This window comes from Chiloscyllium punctatum, chromosome 41 (assembly GCF_047496795.1).
Source record: "Chiloscyllium punctatum isolate Juve2018m chromosome 41, sChiPun1.3, whole genome shotgun sequence".
In the NCBI taxonomy this organism is placed as follows: domain Eukaryota; kingdom Metazoa; phylum Chordata; class Chondrichthyes; order Orectolobiformes; family Hemiscylliidae; genus Chiloscyllium; species Chiloscyllium punctatum.
The window spans coordinates 9,985,296-10,002,567 of NC_092779.1; the positions used below are offsets into that span (position 1 = coordinate 9,985,296).

General features: G+C 36.9%; 1 protein-coding gene across 5 annotated transcripts in view; it reads left to right on the forward strand.

Annotated features, from left to right (window-relative positions):
• The window catches only part of relch (RAB11 binding and LisH domain, coiled-coil and HEAT repeat containing), a 93,655-nt gene that overhangs the window by 15,912 nt on the left and 60,471 nt on the right, over positions 1–17,272 (forward strand). For 3 of the 5 annotated variants that reach the window (XR_011954994.1, XM_072560342.1, XM_072560343.1), the window contains exons 2-5: positions 1,336–1,425; positions 11,843–11,914; positions 12,012–12,076; positions 16,118–16,231. Coding sequence is in view for 4 of the 5 variants with exons in the window: in XM_072560342.1 (XP_072416443.1) it covers positions 1,336–1,425; positions 11,843–11,914; positions 12,012–12,076; positions 16,118–16,231 (341 nt within the window). In the remaining variant the exon portion in view is untranslated. The remainder of the gene's footprint in view (positions 1–1,335; positions 1,426–11,842; positions 11,915–12,011; positions 12,077–16,117; positions 16,232–17,272) is intronic. The other 2 variants (XM_072560344.1, XM_072560345.1) reach the window with 2 other exon arrangements.

Consider the following 17,272-nt stretch of genomic DNA (forward strand, 5'->3'; position numbering starts at 1 on the left):
AGGAGCAGCACTCTGAAAGCTTGTACTTTCGAACAAACCTGTTGGACTATAACCTGGGTGTTGTGTGTTTTTTTTTAACCTTTTTTTTGTTTTTTAGACACAGTAATGGCTTCGTGAGAAGTAGTACTTAATGCAAACAAATAAATGTCAGTTCATTCAAGTCTCCTTGTCAGTGCTGAACCACTGAAACTCTCGTTAAAAATGAGCAAACTGTTTTTATGATCAGTGATTAATTTAACGTTTATCCTTTTCCTTAGACTTGTCAGCTGAGAGAACATTGAACCCAATCTTGCGTTTCATTCCTCAGGATCAATGTGAAGCTGCTATTTCTCCATAAAACAGTGTGCTTCAGCCCCAGTCTCTCAGCACTATCCCTTACTTTACCCTGGTGGCATTTATTCATTTCCCACTCAAACATCTTCAAGCTTGTCTAATTACCAATGAAGCTGAAAATGTGTTGCTGGAAAAGCGTAGCAGGTCAGGCAGCATCCAAGAAACAGGAGAATCGACGTTTCGGGCATCAGCCCTTCTTCAGGAATCTGAATTCATACCAATGAATGCAAGATTAAAGATAATTCTGTGCTGTTGACTTTTTGGATTGGATTCAAGTTTCTCTCACAAAGGACACTTGGAGTCTTTCTTTCTCTTTGTCTGGATAGATTTAAGCATTAGCGTGGAAGTAGTGAATGCGATGGCACTACCAAGTTCCATTGAACTCACCCCCATCTTCTGATGGGCAATAAATGCTGGCCCATAATGTATGAATGAATTTTTATAGTAGTCAAATTAAAAACAAAAAGAGCTATCCTTTTCCTTGGTGCAATTGAGCAGGTGTTGATGTTGAAATCTGCCTTCAGTTTTCCCCCATTTTAGACTTTACTCATTGTAACAAGTGTCATGGGAAATTGGCTAGTATTTTACAAATTAGACTCGTGTGCCTGGTTTTGTACTGTTCATTTCCTCCTGGGGTAATATTTATTGATGTAATTGAGACAATTCAAAAGGTTGTGCCCCCTCACCAAATTTGAGATGGTCACAGTTCTTGGTTTCATGCCAAAAATGAATCCAGTCCTAGCTTCCCGAGGCTGATAACTGTTTTCTGCTGTGCTTAGACTTTGAAACCCTGAAAATAGTTGCCAAGTGAATGGAGTTTCGCTCCCCCTTCAGTGTATCATTACAGCCTGGAGTACAATTTGTTGCTTCTACTTCCCGGCTACAGACCAATAACGTAATATAACGCAGTCTTGGTGCAAATTACAAAATCACAGATACAATTGGAGAATTCAATAAGATAATGGGAGGTTAAATTTTAACACCCATCCTTTTTCTTTATAGATCGAGCTGGCAGCATAAGCACATTAGATTCTTTGGATTTTGCTCGGTATTCTGATGATGGTAATCGGGAGACTGATGAACGGGTGGCAGGTAAGCATCATCTTGCATGTCTTGGCATAAACTAATACAAGATTTCTCTGATAGTGTACCTTTTCAAATTCTTTGTAAATGTGGCAAACTTATGTGATCAAGTCCTATTTAGGCTGGACAAATCTCTTATTTTTTTACAAATTTTACCCTGAAATTTGGTGAAGGGATTTCTATTTGACCACAAGTTAAATAAATTGTCATAAATACCCTCCCACCCCCAGAAATTGTATTCTCCCTTTTCATATTATAAAAAGGACTGCTATTCACAAATGTTATTATGAATGTTTCCCTTTCAGCCTTTAACTACAATGTGAAAATAAAAATCGGCAGTTGCTAGTATTTAAAACTAAAAATAAACCACATGAATGGTGGCTTGACTAGGAAAGCTTTGAATATTTTAGTTTCAACTTGGAGTTTGCTATTGCTCCATCATTAACTGATGCAGCTAGATCTGAGAGAGGAGAACTGACTGACTGACACTTTTTGTCTCCAGCCTTGTTTCTTTCAGTTAAACAAAGAGCATTTGGTTTTGTGAATACAAAAAGGTCTGAAATTGCCATTGAGAGAAAGTTAGTGCAAGTGCATACACCTCAAGAAACATTCATTTGCTGCAGGACATTTGAGTAAAGGTCTAGTACAAACATAATTTAAATTTTGGGGATATGGTACTACCAATTAATAAACACGTGGATTGGAAAATAAACTGTGACAATTATAACATCGATAGGAAGAAATAGTTGGAAAATTTGAGCATAAGAATTGTTTTCTTCTTCTTTACAGTGCAGCATGTTTGTATGTTTTCGAATGTAGTACATTCAACTAATATATTAGATATTGGCATTCAGTGTTAAAGTGAAGCACATTTTAGCTTGTTTGGATGCAAATGGGGTCAACGCAGACGTGTTTAGTAAGGAATTATGTTTCCAGATTCTATGCAGTGCTTTGGATTTATTGAATATTTCTGCGATCATGTTGAATGGCAGAGCAGCTTGAAAGGGCTGAATGGCCTACTGTTCTATTTCCCATGTTCTTATGGACAGGCTACCTCTTTATATATTTTAGCAAGATTGCTGAATTGTGCAAGTTGTAATTTATGTTAATTGTAACCAATTCTTTCTCATCCTTTTGAGATGTCAAGTACTATAACATTTAATGGGAGTACAACTGGGGTTCAACTAGTGCGAGATTGGTTTCTGACAACAGCGTGACTAATTTGATGGTTTCTTTGCAGGATAATATAAGTAAGAATTTGTCCAGCCAAACATTGTGTATTTTGTTCCCAAATAGTGGAGCAGTATCTTGGTTTGGAACTTAAGATACTTCATCTTAGAACGCTAACATTCCATTTTCCACCTTCGCCCCTACCAGAAGTTTGTTGTTCGTGTTGTTCAAGAAATCAAATTTAACCTTGCAAGTATGGAAGTCTTAAAGTGACGCTACATTTATTGTCACAGTGAAACACATCATGGAATTGAATTGCCAGTCAACAGTACACACTCACTGACTTCTACTGCTCAAGGCCTTCTTGATAAGTTGTAAGTGAAGTGTGTCATTGGTGAATCTGAATAGCTGACAGCTGCTATGTTCCACTTCATCATTTTCACTCCAAAGTTAAGGCCAATACTTTGCATCAAATTACAGGAAGCTCAATATTCTTTGTCACATGAATAATATCGCATTCAGGCAAAAGGCTATATAATAGTTCTGAATAGGAATTACAGTCTATTATTTGATTTCATTATTTAAGTTTGAACACAACCTACATGAGCTTGCTGTCGGTGAGTGTAACTGAAGACATTTACAAAGCTCCGCGTACCACAAAATCACTGCATATGACAATAGGTGCAGGAGTAGGCCATTCTGCCCTTCAAGCTTGCACCACCATTCAATATGACCATGGCTGATCATCCTTAATCAGTATCCTGTTCCTGCCTTACCTCCATAACCCTTGATTCCACTATCCTTGAGAGCTCTATCCAACTCTTTCTTAAATGAATCCAGAGACTGGGCCTCCACTTCCCTCTGGGGCAGAGCATTCCATCCAGCCACCACTCTCTGTGTGAAGACGTTCTCCTCATCTCTGTCCTAAATGGTCTACCCTGTATTTTTAAGCTGTGTCCTCTGGTTCGGCACTCACCCATCAGCGGAAACCTGTTTCCTGCCTCCAGATGATCCAATCCTTCAATCATCTTATATGTCTCAATCAGATCCCCTCTCAGCCTTCTAAACTCAAGGGTATACAAGCCCAGATGCTCCAGTCTTTCAGCGTAAGGTAATCCCGCCATTCCAGGAATTGACCTCGTGAACCTACGCTGCACTCCCTCAATGGCCAGAATGTCTTTCCTCAAATTTGGAGACCAGAACTGCACACAGTACTCCAGGTGTGGTCTCACCAGGGCCCTGTACAGCTGCAGAAGAACCTCTTTGCTTCTATACTCAATCCCTCTTGTTATGAAGGCCAACATGCTATTAGCCTTCTTCACTCCCTGCTGTACCTGCATGCTTACCTTCATTGACTGGTGTACAAGAACACCCAGATCTTTTTGTACTGCCCCTTTACCTTAACTGATTCCATTTAGGTAGTAATCTGCCTTCCTGTTCTTGCCAGCAAAGTGGATAACCATACATTTATCCACATTAAACTGCAACTGAGCTGCAACTGCGTAGAATGTTCACGATTGGATGTATTACTTTTCCAATTAAAATGAGTTTTGGATTAATCTTGCTCTCCAGTGTAGATTATATAGTTAATATAATTTACCTGTTATTCTGTGTGACACCGAGTGTAGCAACCTGAGTTCCTGATGGGTAGGTCTTGCACAGCTGGCTGGAGCTGAGAGGTTGAACTACAAGGATTCCCTAATCCTGATAATCAAAGAACTTGACTTTCATCTAGTTTTGGGACTGCATTTAGTGAATCAAGACACTTTACCTTACGCTAGATTAGAGTGGTGCTGGAAAAGCACAGCAGTTCAGGCAGCATCCGAGGAGCAGTAAAATCGACGTTTCGGGCAAAAACCCTTCATCAGGAATACCTTACACTGCCAACCACCTGAGATCCAGTGCCTCGAGCTGGTAGTGTTTGTGTAAGTTGGGTGTAGCGTGAAGTCCAGTCAGATTGCTTATAACATTTTCCAGGAGAGTCTGTGCTGGCATGATGGAAGGTAAACAATTGAATAGCATGAGGCTTTGGAATCCAAATGAGGTAAGCAGTAATCAAGAGGGCAAGGAGGAAGTGTTACCAATGCTGGCTATAGCACTGGAACAGTCTTGCTGGCTGGACTGCTCCATTTGACTGAGAGCAGCAGAGGAGAGATGGTACAAGGAAGGTGAAATTTGATGGAGACTTTCACCACCAAGAGGGCACATTCTAATAATTTGGTGGCAACACACGTTCTGTAAAGTGTCTTCTGCTTTCACCTTGTTTATTGTCCATATGCGATTATGGTGCGGGGAGGTAAGAGTGGTTGGTAAGCTGTTAACTTTAAATGATCTATAATACAAGATATATATCGTGGGATCACAAAAGTACATGAACAAAGCTCAAAAGGCCTTTGTTGTTCAAGCTTTGTTTATGTTTATATTTGGTTATGTGCCATGAATGAGAGCAGCTCTGTGGGAAAGCTATATTTATCGAAATGTTTTTGTTAAAGGTAGGTGCTTTTATTTTTAGCATATCTCTCTAAATTTCTGTACTTCTGTTGAACATTGAACCTGAATCCTATTCCAAATGGAAACATTTGCACATGTGGCATTCTTTAAACACTTGTCTAGAGCAATTGTAGACAAATTAGAAGGTTGCATAAATTATGCTATAGGCCTGACATTTCTGTCAGATTTATTTTGCCATGATTAGAATTCATTTGGGGCATGTTATGTATAAGTCTAAACCTGTTGATTGTAAAGATATGTACATGTATAGCACAGAAATCATGATCATGGTGGTGCAGTTTGTGTTTTTCCACAGGCTGACATAAAGAACAATCTAATATAGTGTGATGTAAATGACTGGTACTACTTTTTTCCTGAGGTCTTTTTTAACTGTTGATATTTATTATTAGCATAGTCAAATGAACAGCAGAGTAAGATATATTTCACAAGGCATACATGAAATGAAGCCATGTTTAAACCAGCAACATATGCATAAAGGTGCCTTAGTACTTATCAGTGCTGAGTTGTTGCTGTAACCTGATCTCACGTGATCCCTTTCTGTTTCACAAGTATTGTGTTCTTTGTGCCTGTAGTTCATTGAAACTGAACCTTGCTATTTATTGTATTCTGCTCCATCTGTGAAATTCTGTAGTTTCTTTCCTTTTGCATCCATTTGAATTAGTTGTCCTGCACTGTTGATCTGCATTATTGGGACAATAGTAAAAACAATTAAATTTACAAAAATATCTACTTGTTCAGCATTTTAGTTTTATCGAACTTTATACTACTTGGAGTTTAAGAAATGGGGAAGGGGAATGATCTTCCATAGGCTTAATACTACTTGAATTCTTATTTGGAAGCACTGAGACAGTAATTAACCAACTGCAGTCTGTTGTTCTGGTTCCAAAACTCATACCAAACGTGTAGCAGCTGCCTCACTCATTGCTTCCATACGGCAGTGCATCAGGTTTGGGGCTTGAGGGAAGATAAAAGAACAGTGTAGCATGCAGGTTCCCTCATATACTCTGCTATTACTAATAAAACAGCATTTCTTTTAAACTCTATATTTGGTTTCATTTTCAATTCCAACAAAAGAATTAGTGGAAGATCAACTGTAAATCTGCTAATTCAGTAATTTTCTTCAAAGTCATTCAGTTACAGCATAAAACAATTTCCAAGTTGCTGTTTAGTTGATGTATATGTAACTTGTGGATCTGTTTAATAATTTAAACTAACAGCTTACTCAGGCTAAAATAAAAACAGAACCACAATCCAGATTCCTGATTGCTGTCACTGATCCTAGTTGGTAACACTCTCACTTGTGGATTCATGTCCCAATTCGGGGTTTAAGAACAAAATTCAAAAGCTTCTACTGTAAGACTGAGAGTATTCTGCATGATTGGAGGTGCTGCTTTCTTTTGCTGAATTGAGGTCCCCTCTGCTGTGAAGTCAACCAAAAGAAAAATCCCATGGCAGAACGTGGCAGACGAGTAAGGAAGTTATCTTAGTGTACTAGCCAATATGTCACTCAAATCACATCATAAAAATAGACTTTTTGGTTATTATCATATTGTGTTAGTCAGAGCTTGATACATACAAATTGACTTCTAAGTTGCTTGCATTGCGATAGTGACTATGCTTCAAAAAAACCTCCTTGGCAGTAAAACGTTGACATACCCTGTGGCTGTGAAAAGCACCAAACGCAAGTTTGCGTTTTCTTGTAGGAAATTATATGTCTCTGAATATTGGAAGCATTTGCAATTTGAGTACAACTTTACTTGCAGTCCCACGTTTCCCAGTCAAATACATATGATAGTGCATTCATCGTAATAACTTCTTATATGGAAAAGAAAACATATAAAACATTTTGACAATTGGAATTATTCTGTTTTAAAACCAAGTAGTAAGTTAAACTAATCTTTAAAGTTGACAAATTTATTTGAATTATGAGAATTAATTCATCTTTTTTCAAACCCTCTTCCATTCCAAAGACTGATTCCAACTAGCAAAATAAAAGGTAAATTACTTGCAATATTAATGAAAGGAGTTTAAAGGATATTTATTATTCAGAACTTTCGGTGATGAATGCCAGTATGAAAGTAAAAGAAAACGTGAATTATTTTCCCTTTAGGTTAGGAGACTCCTGGTATGAAATTTCCTTAGGACAGCGTACATCAATGGCACTTTGCATCAAAGCAAACTTTCCAAGAAATTTCAAAACTTTGAAATGTTCCAGATATATAAAGTATTTTTACTACTTTAAGGTAGTTTTGATTAAGTTGAAATTTCACCTTAGCAATAATTTGAGCTAATTCAGGATTGAGGTGTCTTTCATTTTATGTGGTGGGCCTAATCGGACATCCCGACAGTTGGGCCACAATCATGAAATGGTCAGAAATAGTTTGCATTTCACCTTTTCTTTCAAATGTAAATGTAAAGGACTTGTATTAAGTCTGAACTGGCAACATAACTGCTATCATATTGATTCTCATCATGATATTTAAATATGTGAGAAAGAGTCCTACATGTGCTTCAGGACTCTTACAAAATATATGGGAAGTTGGCTGGAGCATTTGCATGCTCCAGATAGTCTTGCAGTTTGACCATAGCCTAAACAATGCACCTTTTAAAGGGACTACTCGAGGGTGTTGTAGAAACATAAGCAAATTAATTCTTCACCTATCTCCACTCCAACTTCTCTGCTGGCCACTACTAATCTGTACTCCAATTTGCTGCAATATTTTCTACTCCCTGTCAACCTTCTTTTCCTTCCCACCATTTCTCATCAAACTCCAATCAAACTAACTCCAACTTCTCAATCCCCAAAACTGTCATTGATGGCAGTTATTCAATGTGATTAAGATAATACTCACAACTTGGAAAACAGCACATCTGTTGGTTTATTTACTGTATGTGTGTGTGTTCAAGAGAAAGATTTCCAAAAATTCTCTTGGCGTTGAGGCTAAAATGAGTAATTTCATGCTAAAGCTGCATTGTTGACTCAACCAGCCAGCAACTTTCCTACTGTATAAGGAATATAGCAGGACTGCTAACCTTCCTGTTCATTAAAGTTGACTTGAGGAAAATTGGGTAAATGCTACCAGAAGCGATTAATAACTTACATCTATATAAACACTTCAATTACAGCACACTCTCCCAAGACTTGTCACAAGAACATTATGCAGTTCCATTTCAAATATTCAATAATGACATTGTAGAATAGATGAGCAGACATTTGGTCAAGCATGGCATTTTAGGAACATCTTAAAGGTGTAGGAGAAGCAGAGAGATCTAGAGCGGGAATTCTAGAGTTCAGATTTAGCCAACTTGAGCATGCCAGTGGTGGAGAATGTGTCTCAATTTCTGATCCTCCTTTGCCTCCAGTCAAGTTTGCAGGATTGAAATAAAGCTGATGTTAATTTCTAAAAGCAGTCACAGTGACTGCAAGTATCTCCAAGTCAGTCTGTCTCGATACCATTTTTGCAAAGTGGATTACAAAGTGGATTGCAAAGTTTTCAGTTAATGTTAGCAAAGTGCATTTGCTCTGATGGACTGGCAAGAATGGGACAGCAAGAAAGTAAGACATGGTTGATCACAAAGTAATGTCCAAGACTGAGTAACTTTCAGCAAAGCAGGTTTGATCTTCCAAATCTCCAATCACTATTTGCATTCCATATGGAGTTGCAGATCAACAATGCATTAGAATACTATGTAGCCCATGCTTGTATCTCTATCAGCTCTTGATCTGTGCATACATAACATTATGTCAGCACATTTCAAGACCAAATTAGATAATTTTGTTTTCGATCCAAACTGAAATTTTATGATTCGTTGGCAATTTTAAACTGTGAATTTTTTTCCATACTGTGTTTTTGTTTCAGCAGTGATTTTCTGTTTTGCTTTTAATAAGATGTCGGTTAAACGTACACAGTTGTGGTTGACAGGAGTTTAATATCAATAGAGAAATGAACAATACTGCTTTTCTTTTTGCAGGAGAGGTGGGGAAAAATATAATGGTAACCTTTTCAGTTGGGTTTGTGTGTGATGGAAGTTCCTGACATTATAGTTATGATAATTGGGTATTAAATGTGGCAGGCAGATTTGTCTTTTCTCATTCTTTATATGGTCTTGCAATTGAGGTACCTTCAGGCAACTGTTGTGCAACAAGAAATATCTGAACAGACGATCTAATGAATGCTAACTGGTATTTGCAGTTTTTTAGTCAAATAAAATCTTTGTATTGTGTAAGATTGATTATGGTCCTGTTGCCTATTGTGCATAGGGATGCAGGTTGCTGTTCCAATAAGTATTTTGATCTGGAGTTTTCACTCAATTACATTTTTTAAAATAAAATCAATCTCCTGTTGGTATACCTCATTCAAAAGGGTTACAGAATCTTGAGCACAATTTGAGTTTTTACCAACTTTTGTACTGTTTTTAAAGCTGATTTTGTGGTCACAGCCCCCAGGGTGAACTCCTCTATATTGGGAGTTTCAATAATTGAATATGGCTACAGGCCTTTGAGGAGGTTTCAAAAAAATTCAACTAAAACCTGTGAAAACTTAAACTGTATAAATTATGAATGTCAATTAATTGTTTCTTTACACTTACTAAGGAGCTGACTGCTGTACTTGAATCTGAACGCAAAATAGGTTCTTTTTGTGTGAACTACTTTGGTAATTTCAAATCCACTTTCAGTTGATAAATGCATGTATTTCCTGAAACCCATTTATTACTATATTATTCAACCTCCAATAGGTTACTACTCTAAAGAATGTAAAGTAATATTTTAAAAAGCAATTAAAACAATTGGGCCAATTGGAGCATAACATTTTCCATAATTTACCATGAGTATTCTTCTTTGGCACCCACCCTTCCTCGGAGACACAATTAAATGTTTTGCCTTGCTTTGTTTGTGACTAGAATTAAGTAATCAGTGAGCTTCTAGCTGGTATATCAGCAGCTACTATCTATTTGAAAATTATTATTTAATTAATACCCACAAAGAATTCATTGTCACACAACGACTTGTATAAAGGTTGTTTTTTGTCCAACAATAAGATATTTGTACTAAATTGTAAACCATTTAATATGACAGTTGAAAATTATAAATTCAATGAAAAATGACCTCCAACCTGAGGTCTCCCATTCACTGTTTCTCGTGAAGCTGTAAATTGTAAGATACATCTTCCTCATCATGGCTGGAAACATAAGTATGTGTCATACCGAAAGAGTAAAGCTCACAATTTTGCATATGCAAGATAGCAGTATCTTGTGACAAAGCTAAATTTGGGTTTTCTTGGCAATTTGAAAATATGCAGTCTTATCCTTAATGAGAATGTGTTACAAAATGGAGTATGATCATACCTTGTTCAATTGCACTATGTTCTTGTCCTACTCGTGAGTGAATGATACTTGGCAACTTATTGCCAGACAAGCCTTTCAGAAGATAATGTATTGTCTAAGTTGGTGGAATGGGAGGTGTCAGCTACAAAATTTATCTTGATAATGCCATAATAAGGATGCAAGCAGTACCATTGTACCTTAACCAGTATGCAGCTAATTGCAATCTGTTAGATCCAAAACCAACAATGGAAGTGCAAAGACTTCAGCAGAAGCTAAATGGGACTAAGTTTGAAAACACTGAGCTTCCACTGTCTGGTTCCAAAAATGGAGCAAGCCCATACAACTAAAACTGAAAGTCAGCCTGGTCATTTTCTTGACAAAGTGCAAGCTTAGACTAGAAGTTTAAAAATGTATATTTGGAATGGTGGCACAGTATGTCCACAAGATTTGTTAGTCATGCCTACCTTCCTTGAACCTCTATGCTCACCAGTGTGCTACAGGGGACAACAGCAGGAGAGGGTTATTCAATCTACTTTTAGCATTCCAGCTGGTGAAATTACCCATCCAAAAGTGGTCCTGCTTGTTATTGAAGGTTTTAGTTATTAGAAAATTTGAGAAAACTGCAGAGTCTCCAGAACACTGCACCGCATTGTATAAAGTAAATGACACTGGAACCAGTACCAGTGCTATGGATATACAGAACCTGTTGAGTACAAGAAAGCGTGAGACCGTGTCATCACATTTGTACTCTAAATTTCATAATATCTATTTACTGGTGGTAATTATGCATAGGGTCTTGTGTTCTCCAAATGAAAAGGCTTATTGTGAAATGTTTTCCTGTTGTGTTGTGTGCCTTCACCTTTCCTTTAGGATTGTTATAAAGGAACTCTTGTTTAGCCTTTTTTTACTTTTGCAGTTGCTGCTGTAGTTATACCTACTGGGATTATCTCTAATGTATTTTAATTCAAATTGGAATATCTTGCTCAGCTTTCATTGCATCTTTTTTCTTTTGTCAGCTTAACTTGATAATTCCCTGTAACTTTTGTATTATTTGCCAATAGTTGCTATAGGGATTAAGTATAACTACACTACTTGAGGCTTCAATATATTTTTGTGCAATTTAACCAGGATAAATTTTTTTCTCCGTGATATCATTTTACTGTTTTCATTAAGAAGCTCCCTTTCCTCTTAGAAACAAATTTAAGATTTGGATAAATTGCATTAAGTATATGAAAGTATGGAAAAAATTTCACCAAGCTGTTCTGATGCAAACTCTGCTGCATGTATTCACAAGATTCCATAAGTTGCATGCGTTCTGTTTTCAAAACTGTTTTTTCTTTTATTTCACACCCATCCTTGTTTTTATTTTCCCTTTTTCTTGGTTGGATTCCTCTGTGTGTTTAATACAATCCCTGTCCAGTCCTGGAATTTGAACTACGGAAAGCCAAGGAGACCATTCAGTCCCTTCGTGCCAACCTGACACAAGCTGCAGGTGGTGTACATTATACTTTCTTCTCTTTCTGCTTTCATAATGCATAATCAAACCTAGAACATTTAACATTCGTGTTAATCTACTTTTGCTTTTTCAGCCTTCACAGAGAATGATGTTCCTTTACAGGAACGGAAAAATTATAAATCCAGCCCTGAAATTCAGGTAAGATTTTGAGGGGGGCAAAGCAAATGAGTTTTATTTTATTGGAAAGCTTGATACTACCAGAGGAAGTAAAATACTTTCTTGGATCAGTTTTTTTTGTGTTTGAATACCTGGATTTGTTGTGTTTGGCATAAAGGTGTTCTTAATTGGTGGGGTTAATAAGAGAGTATTGATCCATGCTCCTTTCAAGTGAATTGTTTGTGTCTGAAAACATTGTTGAAATATGCTTTGTCTATCCTATGATAAATTCCTAAATTTTCTTGGTTGCATACAGAGATATGTAGTGTCCATTCATACCAACATTGTCTTTTCTCAGTTTATCCTTGATATTTTGTGTCTGTAATTATAATTAACTGCTGTAATATTACATTCTGTTGAGTTGCAATCAACAGAGGTACCTGAACAGCTTCAATGATTTGGCACATTGCAATTCTCAACAATATTTGCTAATGTAGAGTCTACTGTAGCCTCTTGATTTTGCCACATCAAAGGCCAACAGCAAGAATAAGGATGTGGCAAACATTTTTAGTTGTGGACAAGTTATATTTCCCACAAGTCTGATTCCCACATACAGTCTGTCACTCTACATGTTTTCCTCATACATTTCCTTGCTTGTGTTCAGTTAGTTCTCAAAAAGTCTAAGCATTAAGATTCTTGTCACTCATCTGAATTATAAATTAAACTTTTTCTCCTTGATTCCTAGAAAGCACTGTTGCCTTTTTTCTCCTTTGCTGGCATTTGCAAAGGTCACTGCGCAAAATAAGAAGCCCTGATGTAAGAAGGGGGGAGGGTCAACATTTTAGCATACTTGTTATTTGGGATTCCAGAAGTAACCCATCTTTAATAATGTTAAATTTCTGTGATCTAACTGGAATGCATAAAGCAAAGAATGTTGTATTGATTTGATTGTTGAAGTTCACTTGTATTTCAAATTGCCTTTTCATCTGTGTAATCTGAACTGTTTTCTAAAATATGAAGCGATGCACTGTATTAGATAAAGCATTGAGTATGATCAGTGGTGCAAACTGAGCACTTTGTAATCTCCAAGACACTCATTCTGATTGTTAAATTTCAATTCTCAAAATTATAATGGCATCTTCTATTGGGTTGATCTTGTTCTTGTTTTCCTTTTACCATTTTTAATGTGTGTATAGTACTTTTGGATGTAGTATTTTAAATTTGTATTCAAAAACTGTTCCTACGATGTAAGGCCTGAGAGAGATTAACGAGATTTACGGTGACCAAAATTGATGAAGTTGAATAAGTAAATGAGTAATATATTCCACCAGCAGGGGAGTCATTAACCCAAGGACGCAGCTTTATGATAATCGGCAAGAGAGCCAGGGGTAGATGAGGAGAAATTATTTTTATACAGCAAATTATGATTGCAATTCACTGCCTAACAGATTGGTGAAAATGGGTACAAGAGTAACTTTCAAAAGGGAATTCAATAATAATTGAAGAGTATATATTTACAGGACTGTGGAGTAGTATTGAGGGAATGGGACTAATTGGGTCCATCTTTCAAGAAGCAACATAGGCACAGTGGGCCTTCTGCCTTTGTTCTGTTCTGTACGATTGTGTAGAATGATTCTATAAGGTCCAAGACATTCCATTTCTTAATGGAGCAATAATTGTTCTAATATTCTGCATCAAACCCACATCAAACGGAGCCCTTCTTGAGCTAAATCTTGGTTTTTGATTATTTGCCATTTACTTCCACTTTAACGAGATTAAATAAAATTGAATCGATATGTTTACAGTGCATTTTTACAAAAATATGTAAAGTTGTAGTTAAAGAAGCCAGGGTTGTATGTTTCTTAAAGAAAGTAAGGTGAGTCTTGGTCTCTACAGTGAGCCTGGGGAATTATCAATGGTAATAATTCGAATTGGTAGAAGCATGCAGATTTTGTTTTCACTCTTGAGGACATAAAAAATGTCCCAGAAATTCTTGTAAGCCAAAAAACAAAATGAAGGGAAGGACTTCGAATAGTTACAATCACCAACAAACTAGAACTGAAGGCTGTCGACTCACTAGGACCTGATGGCCTGCATCTTAACATAAAAGAAGTTGCTACTGAGATAGTAGATGCATGGTTTTAATTTTCCAAATGTTAGAAAAACAGGAGTTATAATTTAGAGTCTAGTCACCCTTCATCAGAACTGATAAATGGTCATTGGACTCAAAACATTAACTCTGTTCCTTTCTACTGAAGCTGCCAGACCTGTTGAGTTTCTCCAACATTTTCTGTTTTTGTTTTGAGTTCCAGCACCCGTAGTTTTGGCTTTATTTGAGCTACAGATCAGTTTGCTTGATATCTGTCATAGACAAAATGCTGGAATCTTATTAGTGTGGTTATAGCAGGACACTTAAATCTCAAAACAATCAGGCAGAGTCAACATGGTTTTGTGAAAGGCAAATCTCATTTGATAATTTACTAGAGTTCTTTAAGGAATGCAACAAACAGTATGGACGAAGGGAAACCCTTGAATGTGGTATGCATGGATTTCGAGACATTTTCAAAGGTTACTGCATAAAATATGAGGTCCTGTTGCAAGGACAGGAGGGTCAACATTTTAGCATGGAAAGAGGATTAGTTGACTAACAGGCAGCGAATAGAGATGATTGGCTCTTTTTTTTATGTTGGCAAGCTGTAACTAATGGAAATCTTGGTTTTTGATTACCACTGCTCACAGGGAGCAGTGCTGGGGCCTCGACTATTCACAATCTATATTAATGATATGATGATATTGAATCTAAGTCTGCTAGATTTACTTTGTCGAAAAGAACAGAAAAGCAGCTTCTGTTTCAATGGAGAGAGTTTGCAGAACCCCACAATCTGGAGAAAATTGGATGAATCACAAAAAGTTACTGTGCAGCTACATCAGGTGATTAGGAGGTTGATGGTATTATTGCTAGACTATTATTTCAGAGATCAAGATAATGTTCTGGGGGTGTGGGTTCAAATCCTGCCATGGGAGGAGATGTGATTTGAATTTGGTTTTCAAAACAAAATCTGGAATTAAGCATCTAATGGTGACCACAAAAGCATTGTCAATGTTAGAACCTATCTGATTCACTAATTCCTTTTTAGAAAGGAAACTTGCCATCTTTACCTGGTCTGACCTATGACTACAGACCCACAGGAATGTGACTGACTCCTCGATGCCTTCTGGGTTGCTAGGGATGGGCAATAAGTACCCATATCCCTTGAATAATTTTTAAAATCCTTATATAAACAAATCAATAATGTCATGAGTCTACTGTTTTGGAAAAGAGTCATCTATCTTTTAATCATGTTCCAGTGATATGAGTGTGAAATCATAATGTGAAATTATATTTCTAAGGTTTTGATAACTGCTAAAGGATTTGATAACTGATAAAGGATTTTTAGGTTAACATCTGTAGAATGGTGAAGTTTGTTTGGCTACTTTCATCTAGCTTGAAAATTTGAGAAATTAACTCTGCACTTTTAAGATAGCAATTTTTGAGAAGATTTGTAGCTCAGGTTGAGGTTCAGGATGTAGGTTTGCTTGCTGAGCTGGAAGGTTCATTTTTAGACATTTTGTCACCATAAAAGGTAACATCAGTGAGCCTCTGGATGAAGCACAGGTGGTGTAGCCCAATTTCTATTTAAGTTTGTGTTTCCTTGGGTTGGTGATGTCATTTCCTGTGGTGATGTCATTTCCCTGAACATCAACCTGGCTAACAACAAACACATTGACTTGGAGCCCATTTACCACCCCCTGAGAAAAAGAACAGGAAATGACGTTACCATAGGAAATGGCATCACCAACCAAGGAAACCCAAACCCAAAGCAGGCTACACCACCAGTGCTTCATCCGGAGACTCACTGAAGATGTTACCTAGTATGGTGATGAAACATCTGAAAACAGACCTTCCAGCCCAGCATGCAAATCTATATCCAGCATTTTTAGGGTCTCCTGTTTTGTGGAAAGAACTTGATGTTTTCCATTCACAGAATATTCTTAGATGCTTTGCCTTATTGAGCTCAAACACTCTTCTTTTTTTATATATAGGAAGCTGTTAAACCTCTTGAAAAAAGAGCATTAAATTTCCTCGTGAATGAATATTTATTGAAGATTAATTACAAACTCACCTCAATAACCTTTTCAGATGAAAATGATGACCAGGTAATATTTCAAGTATACGTTATGTAAAAGCAATCGTTAATTAATATTCGAACAGTGTTTTCTTTCTATGATGTGTAATGCACTTGTTTATGTAAAGGTTCCCAGTAAGCTTTCAATGATATTTCTTAACAGAATGATTGGTGGAAGAATCACCACTACATTTATATCTGATTATTTGAAATAATTATTTGAATATTCAAGTGTACATGACATTTCGGAAGGACGGGGACCTGGGAATAGGTGATGAGGTACCTTTGTTAATTAAGAAAGAAATTAGCCCTCAGTTCTAAAGATAAAGAATCAGTTTGGGTAGCGATCTGAAATAGTAAATATAAGTAGTAATTTGTGGAAGTTCTTTATATGCCCCCTAGCAGAAGGGATATACAAGAAGAAAATAATGGTTTTTGCAAGGAATGATTGTGTATGATTGCAATCTATATAGATTAGACAAATCATATTGGCAAAATGTGAATTTAGCCTGGAGGATAGGTTCATGAGTATTTTTGGGACATCATTCTGAGAGCAGCATGTTCTGGAAAGAAAACTATTCCAGATCTGGTAATGTGCAAAAAGACAGGATTACATACTTCATGGTAAAGGTGCCCTCAGGAAGCAGTAAAAATAAGTCTTTTCATATATGAATTACTTCTTTTAAGCTCTTTTTTGCTTTTTTTTTCCTGTAACTTCTGTTTGTGAAGAGAGAGGGAGAGGTAAATTCTTTCTGGCTGCAACATCTGGATGTGTTTTCTATTCTGCTTCTCTTGGCGCCTACAGCTTTTTAAAATTCTGTTATTCACTTAATGTTGCTTTTTGGAAGCACATCATGACACACAGTTAACCAAAATATGTAACACTTGATCTTCAAGTTGCAGAACTTTCCTGGTGCTCCAGTTATAGCAGTTTAACTTCCATTACACTTTATACTCGCCAAGAAAAGGAAAAATGCATGATCACTTAAAATACCTGCCAATGTTTTGTCTGTGCTTAATTTAATCAATGTCTTGAACACAGCCCCTGCAGTTGATGTCTGATCCAGGTGAG